Source organism: Watersipora subatra, chromosome 9, assembly GCF_963576615.1.
Source record: "Watersipora subatra chromosome 9, tzWatSuba1.1, whole genome shotgun sequence".
NCBI classification, from domain to species: domain Eukaryota; kingdom Metazoa; phylum Bryozoa; class Gymnolaemata; order Cheilostomatida; family Watersiporidae; genus Watersipora; species Watersipora subatra.
This window is the reverse complement of record NC_088716.1, coordinates 33,912,873-33,932,173: the sequence shown is the minus strand read 5'-3', so window position 1 is coordinate 33,932,173 and position 19,301 is coordinate 33,912,873. Positions and strand designations below refer to the sequence as shown.

The 19,301-nt window shown below is 36.8% G+C and overlaps 1 protein-coding gene and 2 pseudogenes across 1 annotated transcript in view; all 3 read right to left on the bottom strand.

Moving 5' to 3' along the window:
• Positions 1–1,874, bottom strand: part of LOC137404993 (uncharacterized) — a 66,321-nt gene extending 64,447 nt beyond the window's left edge. Inside the window, exons 1-2 of the mRNA XM_068091218.1 lie at positions 1,850–1,874; positions 926–1,006 (exon numbers count right to left, since the gene is read on the bottom strand). Coding sequence (XP_067947319.1) covers positions 926–1,006; positions 1,850–1,874 — 106 coding nt within the window. The remainder of the gene's footprint in view (positions 1–925; positions 1,007–1,849) is intronic.
• A 7,256-nt stretch (positions 1,875–9,130) lies between these two features.
• On the bottom strand, positions 9,131–12,273 carry LOC137404992 (uncharacterized; annotated as a pseudogene).
• A 26-nt stretch (positions 12,274–12,299) lies between these two features.
• On the bottom strand, positions 12,300–13,120 carry LOC137404990 (uncharacterized; annotated as a pseudogene).
• Positions 13,121–19,301: the final 6,181 nt, after the last annotated feature.

The window sequence follows — 19,301 nt, the reverse complement described above, 5'->3', positions numbered from 1 at the left end:
TGCTGTTTGGGAGACATATGAGGCAGGTTTTGTATAGCACGCGGCGTCTTAGTTGTATGTATTGTCGCTCTTAAATGGGTCAAGTTCTGCTGTGAATAATCTCGTCCCATTGAATCTCAGGAATCTATATCACTATACTCATTATTGGCCATTACTATCAGTGAATGGTTGAGACCATGTCATTATATATGCCTACAATTTCTCTTTGATAAGTCACTGTGTAATAGATTTGCGTGCTGTATGATTGTGCGGAAAAATCTGATAACTAGACACAAGTGTCCAGAAAGTGAGATTATTGCTAGTAGTAAGCAGAGTTGTGTCTCTCTGTGTCACCCTTACATCCAAATCTAATATATTATATTACTAACTGTGCTAGCCAGTGTAGCTAGAGTATTAACATCAGCTTATAAACAATGAGAGGTAATGAGAGTTGCTTGTCACTTGCCATTAGCCTGGCACATTGCCAATGGATAATTTGAGTAAGCTTACTAATAAAAACTACCACTTTTCATGGCGTTACACCATCACGTTGCATCGTGACGGAAATCGGTAATGTATTTGCTCCCATATACCGACATATATCGCCTTATGAATCCAGCAAGCTCGTGTGGCTGAGTTGGCAAGGCATTGGCCTGGTGAACTGGAAGGTCTGAGATCAAATCTTCTACGATACAGAATCTTTATTCCAGGATTTCAATAGTTATAGCTGGACAAGCACAACGAAGACAGATACTCACATGACCAACTTTGAGAAATATAGATTATAAACTTCTTGTCTATTATGGTGGTTGTTAGCTTGTCTGTATTAATGACTTTTTCATTGATTTACCTTTTAATATTTTAATAAATGGATGAAGATCAAGAAAAGTAGAAAACTATTATTTAGAAGTAAATTAAAGCAATAAAATGGAGGAAAGGCACTTACTTGTTTCATAAGTAGATTGTAAGGTCATGGAGTTACATATGGAGCTTACAACAAGTAGCGTCTGCAGAAACCTGGCTGTACCTGTCAAACATAACTATAAACATAGATACCTTGATACATTCTCCTAAAGAACTCAATGTACCGGCAATGTAATATTGAATGACCTTGACAAGGCTGATCTTGCAGAGTAAAATTTGTGTCATTTTGAGAAAGGGTTTAGTATATTTGTAATGATTAGAGACGTCTGTTTGTAAACAAATTCACTAGTATTAAATTTGTGTAGCAAAGGTGGAAATTCAAGCCAAAGTCAAGTCTATAAGTCAAGCCTCTATCTTATAAAAACTTAGAATATTGGAGTTATTAATTTATTCAGCTATTTATGCTATTCTTATAATTAATTCAAATGAGTTTGCTAGTTTGAAATAAAAATAAATTTATTTATACTTATCAAACAACATGTTAGGTTTACTTTCTTCTAGAATATTCTGTAGGTTCTTAGATTAGCTTATAGCAAACCAGATAAACTAAACAAATGACAAATTAATCTTCAAAAAGCAGCACTCTGAAGAAACGGTGCAGCCAGAGGTGCTGCCAGAAGCGCTGGTAGAGGCATGTTGTCTAGTATCTTCTCACTTGCTCCTATTCTCTTTATTCATTTATATCTACATGCATGAAGAAAGATGTTTCGTTGTGCCTGTTAACCCAAGTGGTTGGTAATGTCACTCAAGCTCGGGTCTCTTATCTGTATAAATAGTTTTACTCAATCGAGTTTGAACTACAATGTAATATAATTTTGTCCTGAACATCTTTGATCTTTGTCAAAAATTAAAATGCAAACTACATGTGTTTTTAATCAAGAGAAATAATGCTTCCCTCATTTTGGTTACCTTACTGTTCTGTATACTCTCATGGTTGACTACTCACCTCGTAGGCCCGATGTCTTCTCCATTATCCAAAGAACTTTTGCTGAGTCTATAAGAAAGGGTAATCCACAGCATCTACATAGAATAATACATACAAATAGTTAACATAAACATAGTAAGTGCATGTTTTAGATAAGCTTTTAAAATTTGGTTTTGCCAGGCTAGCTGCTATGTTAGTTTTGCTACCAGTTAGTGAAAAGGGTCTGTCATATGCTACTGCAAACTATCACACCATCTACAGACTACGGTATGTCATATGCCTCTGCAAACTGTGACACCATCTAATGATCAGGGTTTGTCATATGTTACTGCAAACTGTGACATCATCTACTGACCAGGGTTGGTCATATGCCACTGCAAACTGTCACGCCATCTACTGACTAGGGTCTGTCATATGCTACTGCAAACTATCACACCATCTACTGACTACGGTGTATCATATGCTACTGCAAACTATCACACCAACTACTGACTACGGTATGTCATATGCCACTGCAAACTGTGACATCATCTAATGATCAGGGTTTGTCATATGCTACTGCAAATTGTGGCACCATCTACTGACTATGGTCTGTCATATGCTACTGCAAACTGTGGCACCATCTACTGACCAGGGCCTGTCATATACTACTGCAAACTGTGACACCATCTACTGACTAGGGTCTGTCATATGGCCACTATCTACTGACTAGGGTCTGTCATATGGCCACTATCTACTGACTAGGGTCTGTCATATGGCCACCATCTACTGACTAGGGTCTGTCATATGGCCACCATCTACTGATTAGGGTATGTCATATGGACACCATCTACTGACTAGGGTCTGTCATATGGCCACCATCTACTGACTAGGGTCTTTCATATGGCTACCATCTACTGACTAGGGTCTGTCATATGGCCACCATCTACTGACTAGGGTCTGTCATATGGCCACCATCTACTGACTAGGGTCTATCATATGGCCACCATCTACTGACTAGGGTCTATCATATGGCCACTATCTACTGACTAGCGTCTGTCATATGGCCACCATCTACTGACTAGCGTCTGTCATATGGCCACCATCTACTGACTAGGGTATGTCATATGGACACCATCTACTGACTAGGGTCTGTCATATGGCCACTATCTACTGACTAGCATCAGTCATATGGCCACCATCTACTGACTAGCATCTGTCATATGGCCACCATCTACTGACTAGGGTCTGTCATATGGCCACCACCTACTGACCATGGTCTGTCATATGGCCACCATCTACTGACTAGGGTCTATCATATGGCCACTATCTACTGACTAGGGTCTGTCATATGGCCACCATCTACTGTGAATAGCAAACTGTGAAGCTGCTTATTGTATAGTCTATCATAGATCACTGCAAGCTGTGATACCAGTTATTGAGAAAGCTATCCCCCTACTACCAAAAAGCTATGTATTTTTAAAGCTGAGGTGCATAAATTTTTATTTTCTACAGTTGTTATTTTATTCCTGAAATAGTCTTAACCAAGAAGGAAGGTGCAGTTCGTTTTAGATTTTATTTGTTCACCAAAATGATAGAAAACTCTTAATTCAACTAGTTATTGACCTGGTATCACTTGAGCCTAGTCTCTTTAATCTAACCCTGAATTAATAATCACATGATGAATACCTATCCGGTAGCGCAATGAATGCTTATCCCTTTTGCTTTGTGAACAATATATTCAACAGGGTCATAAAATGGTTGCCCTTTGATAACTGATAAAACTTCATGGCTCACCAAATCAAGATGCCCTATAATAGTAAATCCTATTTCAAAGACCGGCTTTCTATGTTCAGCAGCTGCGCTGATAAAAGGTCCAGCTAAACAGCAAATGTGCTAAAAATGAAAAATCAATGCTGCCTCACTTACCCGCTAGGTCATATCTCGCTAATGCGGGTAGAGATTTATTTTCAGGTTCTTCAGCTCCGATATATTGAAGAAAGAGCACTCACAATTTAGTAGCATTTGCTCCTATGTAGTAGCATATCCTGAAGTGAATATATCTTCTACATTATAGTCAGCCTCTATTCACCTGCCGTCTCTCTGTAACACACTGTTGAGATGAAACTCTACTCTTTGGGTGTGTCATTGTTGCCAATCAATAGCTTTTATTAATACCCCTAACAATTAGAAGTTTGAATGAATGAGGCAAGGGCGTCTTGTCTTGCCTACTAAAGGTTACGCCCAGCTCAGGTTATGTCCACTACAGGTTACACTCACTACAGATTACAGTCTGTATAGTCTGTGGTGGCTACACCCACCATAAGTTACACACACTACTGGTTACATACACTACATGGTATGTACACTGCGGGTTACACACACTACAGGTTATGCGCGCTACAAGTTACACACGCTACAGGATGGGCACACAGCACCCTACCCTACAGATTATGCACACTGCAGGCTACGCGCTACAGGTTACCCACACCACAGATTATGCGCACTACAGGTTATGCACACTGCAAAAAATTGACAAATCTACAGCTAGGCTCAAAGGTTTAAGAAAACATGAAAGTACATGCCGACTTTGTGCGCCTCTTTATGTTTTTCATATACGTCCTTTGAACAAAATGGCCTCAGAGCAGCTGGTGAAATGTTTGTTTCCTAAATTTATCTAGTTCCTGACTGGATGCTTATTGTTTAGTCCTAACGGTATACTTTATTTACACAGTTTCATTTGCCAATCGCTTGTATTAATAAACAGTTCAACTTGGTATATGTCGTGCAGATTTATAGTCTTTTTATACACTTAAAGATGTGATTGCGTCAAAGTTTATTTTAACAAAAAGTATTGATTTTTTTCTATCAGTTGATATATTGTTTGTTGCTTCAGGTGATCCCATTGTTAAGATATTTGAAGATTAAAATCGACAAAATATGATCGCAGTAAAAACGCTCAGACGAAAAAGATGTGCCCAGACTTGCCCAAAATAATGTACATGTATACGTATAGTGAAACAGTCTGTCTCTATCTATCATATTCACATCAGCTATTGAGATAAAAGTCTAGTCCTACATAGCTCTATTGGCATATATTTTATTTTTTATTTGCTCACGATTGCTAGGATAAAATTTAAAATCTAGCTACAGATACATTATTATGAATGTCTCAGACGTCTCAGACATTATTATGAATGTCTCAGACGTCTCAGACGTTATTATAAATGTCTCAGACGTCTCAGACATTATTATAAATGTCTCAGACGTCTCAAATAAGGGAAATTAAAAATTTGTCGCATTAGTTTCCTCTAAATGCTGTGTAAACATTTCAGTATTGACTACGATTCTGCCGGGCTACAATATTTAGGTCGTCGAGTTAACTTATTTCACCGCGGCCTTTGTATCACGCGGCCTTTGTATCACGCGGCCTTTGTATCAGCGAAGTTCTCAGTTGCTACCCACACCAGAAACTAGTTACTAGATAAAATATGCAAGCCACATCTTTGTAAAGAATATGTTCGAGTGTATGGCGAAACCAACTGCATCCCAAAAAGTAACGTATAGTCAACGTCATCTAGTCATCAATTTGTAAAACAAGTTTACTGGTAACATTTGATTAATTGATTCAAGTACTATACAAATGGTTTTATGAGTTGACCAAAATAGTGAACACAAAACAATGTCAATTTTGTGTAAATCAATTAACCCACCGACTCTGGCAAAGGGTTAATAAAGCTATTTTTGCACTTGGTTGGTAGTTTGTGGACTCGCCTGTTTTCACTTAGTAGGGTAGAGCATAAAATACTTTGAACTTAATATTTGGCTCGTTGGATTTGAGTCGTGCTATGCAGAAGTACCTGCCAATACAGCTCTGATTACACTTCATAAATCCATCTATCAGACAAGATTTCAGCATAGATGGCAACAGGCTATGATGTATTTAGTATGTTCCGCAAATCATGTTTTGCATTGTCTTCAACAATATTATTTTATTATATAATTTTTACAAGCCAAAAACTTTTCATCGCAGCATAAAGTTTTTATTAAAAACATCCATCAAGTCGTGGCCACTCACATAGTTTCAGCCTTACAATAGGACAAATTAGTCTACTGCAGCAAACTCAAACAAAACATATCATGGTTTGTGCAGCACACATTCGTGTCTCTCTTTTTCCTGTATGGCAGTTTCTACACTTCCGCAACTGCCCTACTGATGGCGCTACATAATCATCCTGTCATCAATAAAACAAATGTAATAAATATATGTTATTCATAGATACGTCGTTCTAACTTGTATCTACTGAACGCTTTCAATTTGGAAGATAGATTGAGAGTGTAAAATTATAAATAGAACAAATGTTTAACAAAAGCAGAAGTATGCCAAACCAACAGTTCGAAGCTTCGTTTCTGGGAGTTAAAGATGAGCATTTATCAATCGACTTTCTACAAGTAAAACGTGAACATAACTTCTAATCACAAATGTAATTTACTAGCTTAAACTGCCAAAATAAATTGGAAGCCAATATTATAACTAGGTGAACCAATAAAAAAGTTATGAAACGATGATTGGTGATAGGAAAAAGTTTTTATTCTATTATTTAGTAAATGTATTCATGAGCAGTAAATTTATTAACTTTAGTATATTCATCAATCTAAGCCAATGTATTGCTAGATGTTATGGATTAATTAAGAAGTCATCCATTTAACAATCAACATCATTTATTTTGTAATAAGAACTCACAGTGCATCCGAGTCACGCACGCGTGATTCGGATGCACAGTGAGATGCACATCCACGAATCATGCACGCGAGAATGTAAACACAACAGTATATACATGTTTGTAGGATACTCAAAGTTGAAGATGAATTTACCTCCATTCTCCTATCTTCCTCTGCAGCATAAAGCTGCTGACGCCTGTCAGCTCTAACCATAAGCTGTCTGCCCCAAACTTTAATCACCTGATGCTCAGAAAACTCTGAGTCGCCTTCACAGGAGCTGGAAGCGTTGTTACAATTCTGTTGTTCGTCAATAAAACGTATCGATGCAGTAATTCGGTAAATTAACGATGTCAATTAATTCAGTAAATAGCGATGTTGATGCGCCGATCTAATAATTGAGTAAAACCCTAACTTCGAGATCGCAGAAAACGCGTTTTCTGCGATCTCGAAGGTCATCTCGAAGGTTCTGCGAAATCATATAGGTCATAACAAGTGATAACACTTGTTATGACCTATATGATTTCGTGCTGATGATTGACTAAAGAAGAGATCTTATAGCTATCGCTTGTGAACACTTTTCACATATATCACTATAGACGTCACGAATAAAACACCCGTTTGAATCTGAGCATTTCCAAAAAGCATTTCATTGGATTGACTTTTTTGACGCGATCAGATGTTTAAAATGAGCTAGGATGTTTAAGGAGTTCAAGTGTAGACTGTTGCAAACCCTTCTGATGAGGACAGGATGTTTGCGTTTGATGATTAGACATGGACTGGCTTATGTGAGTCACATGACATACATACATGTTTATATACATATAAACATAAATATGCACTACCACTGAGTATCTAGACAAGATCTCATATGGAAATTTACATGACCCTTGTGTACATTCATATATGTAAACATTCATAGATGCGTGCTAGTTACAGTTTGTGCTGTTTTACCAATACAGATAGCACATTCCCTTTGTATTTGCTGTTTATCAGTACAGATAGAACATTCCCTTTGCATTTGCTGTTTTACCAGTACAGATAGCACATTCCCTTTTTATTTGCTGTATTACCAGTACAGATAGCACATTCCCTTTTTATTTGCTGTGTTACCAGTACAGATAGGACATTCCTTTTGTACTTGCTGTTTTACTAGTAGCCTACAGATAGCACATTCCCTTTTTATTTGCTGTATTACCAGTACAGATAGCACATTCCTTTTGTACTTGCTGTTTTACCAGTGCAGATAGCGCATTCCCTTTTGTATTTGCTGTTTTACCAGTACAGATAGCACATTCCCTTTGTATTTGCTGTTTACCAGTGTAAGTAGCATATTCTTTCTTGGAACTGGGTACTCTCATTTCCCAGTATAATTCCGGAAGCTGTATCGATATTCCCTCATGGGTTACATCACGATTGTTTAAAGATCATAAAACATACCCATTCAGTCGCAATCTTGAAATAGCTTACATCGAAGTGGGTACTTAATAATCGAATTCAACACCACATAATTTACTGAACAAATTGTTTACTCTAGCCAATAAATAAAGGAGCTCGAGAAGCCCTTTAAAGAAGCCCTTTATTGAATTTACAAACAACACATTTGCTTCGAGCAATCATTTATGTATAGTAAGAGTTTTGTTTGTTCGTTTTGTTTGTTTGTTTCATTTTACATTAAATCATAACAAGATGATAGAAAAAGTAAAATGAGGGCTTATATATGCTCTGTAGCGTGGCGTGGAGCTCGTGTTAACAGATGAGATTGTTAGTGAAGTAAACATAGATGTCTAAACAAAAAAAATCAGAACAAATCTATCCCGGAGAGTCCAGCAAGTACTGCTTCAAAGCGGCCCTAAAACCATCATGATTATCAATTCTCCTTAGCCAAATTGGCAAGGAATTGCATGCTGATGGCACATGATAGGCAACCCGTCTATAGCCACCAGTAGAAGAAGAGGAGTGAACAAGTAATGAAAACAAGGAAACACGAGTATTGTAATGTGTTGACAAGTTAGTTTGAGATTTAAATTGGGTGAAGGCTAAAAAACATATTCTTAGTTGGTATAGTTGTTGTATAGGCAAAACATGAGATTTTTTCAATAAAGGAGTTGATGGAAAATAAGAGCTTTTATAATATATTACTCTCAGCAATCGCTTCTGAATGACCAAAATTTTGTTCAAGTAGCTCATTGGAGCATTTCTCCATGCTTCCAGGTGTTGTATCTTTAGAATGTAAGGTAATAGGAGCTAGAGAGAGCGTTTGCAGTTTGAATGTTCGTTTATTGATGGCTAACTATATAATGCCCTTGTTTACTAGCAAGACATAATTCATCACACCTGACCTTGTGGTCACCGCTGTCAGACTGCAGGTGCTGGCAATAATAACTATTGCTAGAATACAACAACCCTTTTCTCATAAACAAAACTGGTAACAGTCTGAGAAATCATAGCAGCAAATAAAGCAGAACTGGAAAGCAGATTAAGCAAAACTGATATTATATAATAGGTGTAATTCAGAACAATGTAAGTTAACTAGTCTACCACACACTAGACGCACTACATTTGGGCATTCAGTGTAGCGAGAGTAACCCTCACTGTATGACATTATGGACAGAACACAACCCACACGACTAAGCTAAATATAGGACCAACAACAGCCGACCTCAATGGGTAATCACAGGCCCATACCTTTACGGGTGGTACCCTCACTCTAATGGGTCGGGATTCTACCATAACAGGTTCCTGCATTGCTGGAGACTGACTGACTTGCAAATCTCGAACAACTGGCTTTATATCAGAGATGTTTCTTCGATATTCTGATCCCTCTTTTGATTTGACAACAACCTCTGAACCTTGTTGGCTTACAATTTGTTGCAAACTCTGTTTGATAAGTTGGACTTAGCTTATTCACTTTAGACTGTCGAACCAAAACCTCATCACCAACTTCAATTTGAACTTTTTCACTTTGCTTGTCGTTATACTCTCTGCTTTTTTCTTGAGCTATTGCTTGCCTGTCTCGTATTTCTCCATCTTTAGCTTCTTTGCCTGTTCTTTCCAAACAGGGGAGTTTCGTTCTTAACTTCCTACTTAACATTAACTCGGCAGGTGAAACCCCTGTTATAGAATGAGGCGTAGACTGATAACTTATCAAGAACTTTCTCAACTCAGCTTTGTGATCTTTACCAGACAGATGAGCAATCTTAAGGGATTTCAACAAGCTTCTATTCTGTCGTTCAACCTCACCATTAGCAGCCGGCCACATTGGCGTTGTGGACATCCAGTAAACCCCATATTCTCTCAAAAAATCCTGGAACTCTCCACTAACAAACTAAGGATCATTATCTGTCCTTAAGCTCAACGGTATCCCCCATCGACAAAATGCAGTTTCAACAACCTCTATGACCTTCGGAGCAGCTGTTGACCTCAGAAATGCGACCTCAAAGTACCGACTATAATAATCTACTAGAACCAGCACACTTTCACCATTCGGCAAAGGACCTATCAGATCACAAGCTATATGGTCCCAAGGTTTATCACGCATTTTTGTACTAGACATAGGCGGAGGTTTGCAGGGTGCGCTTACTAATTGACATTCCTAACATTTACTACAGAAATCCTCCACTTCCTTGTCTATTCCTGGCCACCACAACTTTGACCTTCGGAGCTGCTTGGTCTTGGTCATACCTTGATGGTCCTCATGGGCCAACCTGATGGCCTGAGGTCTTAATGATACTGGCATCACTATTCGGTTTCCCCTCATTGCCACACCGTCAACCTCCGCTAACTCAACCATCACTGCCTTGTATGCAGGGAAAAACCTCGACCACATACCGTCTAGCAGTGCTTGTTTTATGTGAGTCATCTCCTGGCATTTTATCGCCGCCTGTTTTACCTCATCAAACGACATAGCTTTGGGAACCGCTGACTTAGCAATCATCATAATATATTGATCAGCCACATTATCTACATGCCACACTTCTTTAGAACTGGCCGACAGCCTTGACAAGGGATCAGCAATATTCATAGAACCTGGTCTGTAGACAACCTCATAATCAAAAGCTTGCAACCTGAGCACCCATCTCTCAATCCTCGCAGATGGTTTAGAGTTTATACGGTTGAAGACAAACTCCAGCGGTTTATGATCAGTGACCAGATAGAACTTGATACCTATCAAATAACTAGCAAAATGTTCGCAGCCCCACACAATCCCCAATGACTCTTTCTCAGTTTGAGAGTATCTCCTCTCCACGTCAGATAAACTGCGATGGCCATAGGCTACGACCCTTTCGCACCCACCAATCATCTGACTCAAAATGGCACCTAAACCATATGGACTTGCATCGACTGTAACCGTAGTCTTTGCATTAAGATCAAAATATGCCAAAATTTCACTTCTAGCCACCATGTCTTTGATTTTCACAAATGATGCCTGTTGCTCTTTGCCCCACCTAAATCTGTCTACCTTTGGTGTTTGACCACTGGGGCACTTTATAAGTCGATAGAGTGGTTCCGCATGAGTAGACAAGTCAGGAAGAAACTTGCCAACAAAATTTACCAGCCCTAGAAAGCTACGAAGCTCTGCCACATCTCTTGGCACTCTCGCTTCCACAATTGATTTAACCTTTTTATCACTAACCGACACACCCTTGTCAGAGATATCATAACCTACATATGAAATCTTGCTCATGCCAAATTTACATTTATCACCATTGAGAGTCAGGCCTAACTCACTCATACGCTTAAAAAATTCTCTCAGTCGAGTATCCTGCTCTTCTCGACTAGATCCAAATACCACTATGTCGTCCGCATAATTCTGACAACCGGCCAATCCTGATATTGCTTTCTGGATTTGATATTGGTACAACTCTGATCCGGAAGCGACACCATAGTTCAACCTCTTGTATCTGAATACACCAAAAGGAGTAACAAACGTAGTAATAACCCTGGAAGCCTCATCTAACTCGAGCTGGTGATAACCCAACTTCAAATCAATCTTGCTAAACAATCTGGCACCATTGAGATTGTATAGCAGCTCTTTGATTGTGGGAATAGGGTGGCGCTCTCTGATTATCGCTTTGTTGGCTTGACGCATATCAACACATAAGCGAATGCCATTACCATCTTTGGGCACTGTGACTATTGGACTGACCCATGGTGTTGGCCCTTCCACCCTCTCAATTATATCAGATGCTAGAAGCTCATCCAATTTGGCCTTTGCCTTCAACCTGTGTCCAAATGGCTTACCCCTCACCGGCTGAGCTACTGGCCTCACTCCAGAATCAATATGCAACACAACATGCACATCCTTCAATCGACCAACCCCAGCAAAACACTTGGGAAACCGACTCAACCACGGATCCAAATAACCAGGAGCGAAACCAGATGAAGCAACATTAACCTCCCCCTTAGTCAGCCCTACTCTCAGCACATCCAAACGCTCAGATGTATTTCTACCTAGTAGTGTGGTAGCAGTACCATTAAAAATATAAAAAAGTAGCATGCACACATTTACCATTGTCAGGTACAACAACATTAACATCAGTTTCACCAATTAAATCAAAGCACCTCGATTTATTACCATAAGCAAAGAGTCGTTTATTTGTAGGCCTGATTTGGCACTTTAGAGTTTTAGCAGTGGCCTTGTCCATTAGGTTACTGGACGCACCCGAGTCGACTAATATAGAAGATGCAATGTTGTTTATTCTTACAACTACCCGCGCCGATTTTGTAGGAGCTATATTGAACATACCATCATCCGTCGTTCTCTCACTATCTAGGAGATCGCGAACAGAGTAGCGACATCAGCATCTGCAGCCTCACTAACAGCTGCAGTTGCGCTTATATTACGATTGCTTTGTACGCCTTTACAGAATCTAGCACCACCAAAATGTCCCTTTTTGTGGCAGACATTACATGATCTTCCCCGTGCGGGACAGCTATCTGATGACGCAATGTGATCAGTAGCCTTATAACGGTAGCAAACTGTGTTCCTCATTGCTTTGGGTCTTGCAGTCGTATTTCCCATATATTGTCGAGCTCGACTATTTAGAACCTTGTTCACTTCTTCCTGTTTTACTTCACTACCCAGCTCACTGTTCTGTTGATTTATTGTCTCCTCTGTTTGCGCTATTGATACTATTATAGTCAGTGTTAAGTTAGAGCCTTGTTCAAAGAGTTTTGGTCTCGAATTTCTATCTCTACATCTGTGTACTCACATGTCAAAGCTAACTGACAAAGCCTTGTGATGTAATTGACCACAGTCTCATCTTTTCTAATCTCTGTCCTTCTGAATACTGATCGTTCGTACGTTGTGTTAGTTTTAGCTTGAAAGTGACTGTCTATGGCCGACATTGCCTTTTTATAGCTATCATCACCTTCTCCATTCGGTAACACATCGAATATATCCTGTACCTCGTCACCTGCCATATCTAGCAGTAATGCTTTCTTCTGGTCTGCTTTCGTGGCGCCTCTAGCAGCTACAAAGTACTCGAAACCTCTCTTCCACCTTTTCCAACGAGACCCTACAGTCAACAGGTCTGAAGCTACTGGAAAGGCTTTGATATGGCTCGTGTTTGTATCCAATGCCATAGCCATGTTCACAATAGTATCCCAGAATTATATGCCAGCTAATTATCTCTTACTAGCCTCTCTCCTTCCAAAATTTACAAACTCGTTGCCATTGTTGTATCTTTAGAATGTAAAGTAATAGGAGCTAGAGAGAGCGTTTGCTGTTTGAATGTTCGTTTATTGCTGGCTAACTATATAATGCCCTTGTTTACTAGCAAGACATAATTCATCACACCTGACCTTGTGGTCACTGCTGTCAGACTGCAGGTGCTGACAATAATAACTATTGCTAGAATACAACACCAGGCAATAAACTATTTACTGTTAATTAGAGTATTATATAAAAGCAAAATATGTGTTTCTGGTAAGATCAATGAGGTTTGGTAAATAACTTTCCAACTTTGTTGCAGTTGATTTCTCAATAGTTCTGTGTCTTGACCAGTTTAGTGTACTATCTATTGTAACGCCTAAAAATTTTATGCTATCCGTCTTTTGTATGTTTTGTCCATTCATGGAAATGTTTTTTTGTTAATCGAAATTTATTTTGTGGATTTTGACTAACTATGAAATCCATCTTGTCAACATTCAATGTTAGTTTGTTTTGATCGCACCAATTTTTTATCACGTCCAATTCTCTGTTTATTATAGCTATATATTTACTCAAGTTTTTAGCGATATAGAATAAGTTAATATACTCAGCAAAATAGTTTTAAGTTTATCAGTACTCTTTTCAAAATCATTTATATATATGTACATATAACAGACATAGTGTTGGCCCAAGGACAGATCCTTGTGGTACTCCACATTTAATTACTAGAGGTTGGGATATTTTCTGTGTTATTATAACACCTTGAAGGCCATTTGATTGACAATTTTGGATTAATTTCAAAATTTAATGAGAAAAATTTATTTGCTTAAGCTTATTAATCAAAATTGAGTGATTTATTGTATCAAAGGTTTTTGAGAAGTCAATGAATATACCTAAAATGAATAGACTATAATTTGTTTAAGACTGCAATTGTATTGTTAGAAAATTCAATTAATGTTTCACGAGTGCCTTTTCCTTTCTGAAATCCAAATTGAGTTTCTGTGATGTTTTCTTAAATAGTTTAGTTATGGACTTGTTGGTTAATAATATGCTCAAGAATGTTTTGTGGGAAAACACATTACGCTTTATGGTCATGATGAATATGTAGGCCAAAGGTTTTGATTACTCAAGTGAACATGCTTTCACTAATTTTGCAGGAATTTCATCTATGCTTTCTGCTTTGAGTTCATTTAGATTTGCAATAACTCTCTGAGCAGTACACTCATGAACTTGTACAAAAGTAAAATCTGGCAATTTATTTATCCATCAAGCTTGTTGCTTTATGTTTGTACTAGCTGTGCTACCCGGCGTCGCCCGGCTATTAAAAGTCAGCTTATAAAACATGAGAGGTAATGAGAATTGCCTGCCACTTGCCATTAGCCTGGCACATTACCAATGGATAGTTTGAGTAAACTTACTAATAAGAGCTACCAGCTTTTCGTGATGTTATGCCATCACGCTGTGTAGTAATGCAAAGCCGTTGCATATTTCTTCCCATATATTGCTTAGGCATCTATCAAGCTTGTGTGGCCAAATTAGTAAGGCGCTGTACTGGAGAAATGGAGGGTCTGGGATCAAATCGTATCTGTGATATGAGTTCTTTATTCCAAGGTTATAACAGCTGTAGCTGGACACATATACACATGCATACACAAACTTTAGGACATGCATATGGATATATATATATATAATGGATATATATATATAATGGATATATATATATTGGATATATATAAGATATATATAATGGATATATATAAGATATATATAATGGATATATATAAGATATATATATAAACTATATATATTTGTCTTATCCATTATATATATAATGGTTAATATGAGTAAGCTTACTAATAAGAGCTACATATGTTATGCCATCACTTTGCATTGTGACCGAAAGCGAGTCGCCTTTTTGCTCCCATATAGCAGCATATATTGCCGAGTGAATATATCAAGCTTGTGTGGTTTAGTTAGTAAGGTGTCGGTCTGACGAGCGGGTGGTTCAGAGAACAAGATTTTCTGCTTTACAGGTTCTTTATTCCAATATTTTAATAGCTATAGCTGGACACAAATATACACATACACACAAACATTGAGAAATATTTATATAGTTTAGAAAGTGCTTGCTGGGTCCTATTTTTGTAAAATAAGTGATAAATTCTGTAGCTATTTGTTTGTCATCGGCTAATTTCTTGGACTTGGAGTCTAAAAGCTTAGTAATTTGTTGAACTTTACCTTGGTTTTGTCCAGAAACATTATTTATTAAATTCCAAAGCTTTCTCGGGTCATTAATTTTTCATATTTCGTAACATTAATAATCCGTTTCTACTTTTTTGATCAGGGACGAAATTTTATTTCTAGCTCTTCTGTAGTTCTTTTTTAAATTAGGGCTAAATGGGTTAGCTCAATACTTGCCAAATAATCTGTTTTTCTTGCGTAGCTCAAAAAGAAGCTTTTAGGTCATCCAAAGGTTTTCAACGCTTTTGGGCTTACAACAAGTTGTTTGCTTTACAGGAAAAATTTGACCAAACATTTCTTTAGTTGTGTTTAAAAACTTGTTATAAGCTAAATCTACATTTTTACCTGGTAAAAAAACGGTGTCCCAGTCACTCCCTTCAAAGTATTTTTTAATTTGTTAGGAATAAAGTTTTAATAACTCGGTCAAAAAAATTTTCAGACTCTCTCATAGAAATTCTATCAAAACAGATAATATGGGTCGGTGGTCAAATGTGTACTTTTCTACTGTGCCACAAACAATATTTAAATGATTAAAATTAATTAAGACATGATTTATACAAGTAGCCAAATAAGAAGTTTTTCGACTAAGAATATCTTAAATTTTTTGAAAATTATACTGGTGAATTAAATCAAGATAATCAGGTGAGTCAGTAGCTATATTATTATTATTGTTATTATTATTATTAAAATCACCAACCATTTTATGGTCCACCCCTTTCACACTAAGAGATGCAATATATTGGTCTAAATTAAATAGACCAATATATGTCATCTCATTGACCAATTAGACCAATATATAGCATCTCATTGACCAATTAGATCATTATATGTCATCTCATTGACCAATTAGACCAATATATAGCATCTCATTGACCAATTAGATCATTATATGTCATCTCATTGACCAATTAGACCAATATATGTCATCTCATTGGCCAATTAGATCAATATATGGCATCTCAATGACCAATTAGACAATTTATGACATAATTTTTCATTGACTAATTAAGCGCATTCGATACTAGAGATCATGACATTAATTAACAAGCTCACCCAATTAAACTTTTTACTATCTTCATTAAATTTAATGAGCATTCATCTAACTAACAGATAACGACGTGTCTTAATATATCAACTGTTATAAACTCCTTTAAAAGTTGAATGTGGAGTTTCCAAAGCTCAATTTCAGGACCTTTGGTGGCCGTAGCACACAGACATTATTGGCTACATTTTAAAATTTACACTTTATTTTAGTGATCTTTGGTAGCAGTATTTGTCATGTACGCAAATATATGTATATTTAGCCATTTACTATATCATTTTTCTTATCTATTAAACAACATTTTACCACAACTTAAATAATAGCCATCACGAGTCTGACCATGCTGTCCTATGTAACCCTTGTTGTTGTTGTTGTTGTTGTTGTTGTTGTTGTTGTTGTTGTTGTTGTTGTTGTAGGCTAACCATATAAAAAGCTGGCACTTTTTCTGAAGTTGCAGAGTAGTGTTTGGCTGCGACTGTGCCTGTTATATTCAAATATACATTAAAGCACTCTACTCTCATGGGTTATTATTTCTGAGCGTGAAAAGGGGGAATTAGCTAGTGTCATGTGAAAGACTGAGCAGTCTTTTAGAGACCCACACTCTTCCTCTTAAATATTAATAATTTTGCTAAAAGCACTAATAATTTTCAGACTATATTATTTGCAGATGACACTAATTTGTTCTATACTTAAAAAAAATTAACTGATAATATGTTGTCTATAAACTCATTAATGATTGGAGCAATATAGACTAACTTACACGGAATGCTGACAAAACTAACTACATAATTATTAAAAATTCACAAAGCTAGTTTCAATTGTTAGAGAACATTTCCTTCAATAACTAAGCCTGAATAGATTAATATAATAATATATAATAATAACCTAATATAATGAAATTAGATTTTTAAGATTTTTAATTGACAGCTCTTTAAATTGCTCAAATCACTTTGAGAATCTGAAGAAACCGCTAAGATCTTGCTTAATTATCAGGTTTCTTCTGTGCTGCCTCTGGATTCTTTCTGTGCTGCCTCTGGATATTTTTCTGTGCTGCCTTTGGATTCCTTCTGCGCTGCCTCTGGATTCCTTTTTATTGCTTTATAATAGCCTACATGGATTAACAGTGAATTAGTTTATTGCTTAGTAGCTTGGTGTAATGCACTAAAAATATATCTAAACAAACTTTTTATAATACAGAAGTGTCTTCTTCATATCATTTATCACAAAAAAGCAAGATTCTCCTCATTTGACTGCTTACAAAAAGCAGTGCAATTTTGTCACAAATCTTATTAAAAAAATAAATAAAATGTATCGGCGAACTTGTTAAACAGTCAAAGCTTGGTGATAGGCGTAACCTTTGACAAGCTTTGAATGTGAAAAATAAGAAACCTCAAAGCTGTGACACTTGTTTGTCAGCCTCAGAACTTAACTCACATTTTGTGTCTATTGCAAGTAAACATTCAAATTCAATTTTACCGTCATCCAATCCTTATTTGCCTTGTCAAAACACTGAGTTGAAGACCGCATTTAGTGAGTTTCCAAAATTCACTCCTCATGATATTGTAAAATATATCAGTAACATACCTAATTCCAAAGCCTCAGGCATAGACAATATGTCTGTAAAAATGATAAAAGCAACTCTTCCATTCATTTTACCTATTATCACTGATATGTTTAACAGAATATTGATTGATAGCTGCTTTCCTTCAGCATGGAAACATGCACGAGTTACTCCATTGTTTAAAGGAGGAGATAATAGCAACCCATCAAATTTCTGCCCTATTTCAGTACTTCCTATTTTATCTAAAGTTTTTGAAAAGCGCTTAAATATTCACATCTACTCTCATTTGTCCAAAAATTATATTTTAGATCCTTATCAGTGTGGTTTCAGAAAAAGTCATTCATGCACTGATGCTGTTCATAAACTAATCTCAGATTGTTTGGATTTAAAAACCAGAAGTGAGAAAATTTGCTTGATGTTTTTAGATTTCAGCAAAGCTTTTGACTGTGTCAATCACAAAATATTATATCATAAACTGGAACTTGCTGGTTTTAAAAATAAATCGTTGCAAATACTTCAATCCTATTTTCACAAAAAGCACCAAAAGGTCGTCATGAATGACAGATGATTGAATGAATAGATGTTGGTGTTCCACAGGGGTCACTTATTGCGCCAGTATTATTTTTAATATATAAAAATTATCTTCTTAGACTTATTCCAAAAGGCTTTGCCTACGCCGATGATACTGTTTTTGTAGGCTATCACAAAGATGTGCAACTTCTTGAGACGAACTGCAATCTCATCACGCAAATTATCAGCAACTGGTGTACTTCAAATAATATGACAATCAATTTACAAAAAATACACTTTCTTCTTTATGATACTGATGAAAACCTTCGAAACAGCTTTACTCTTAAGTTTAACAGTCAATCCATCACTTGTAGACATGAGACAAAATTGTTAGGATTTGTTTTGACAGATGGACTCTCTTGGAATAATCATGTCGACACTATTTGTAGTAAGGTCATGAAGTCATTGACTCTGCTCCAGTTTTGCAGGCCATACATGAACTCAAAATCTGCTATTGCATTTTGTTATCAGTTTATATTTTGCCATATTATTAATGGTATCCACATTTATTATAATATAGCCCCAAGATATGTCACTAAGGATTTATTTTTGTTACAAAAAAGAGTATTTCGACTCATTGCAAATCTACATCATATTCCTGCATATATTATTCCAACAAATGATATTTCCAAATCTCTGCGTCTTCCTACTCTGCATATGCTAAATATTTATTTTACTTCAATTCAATGTTTCAAGATTTTTCAGG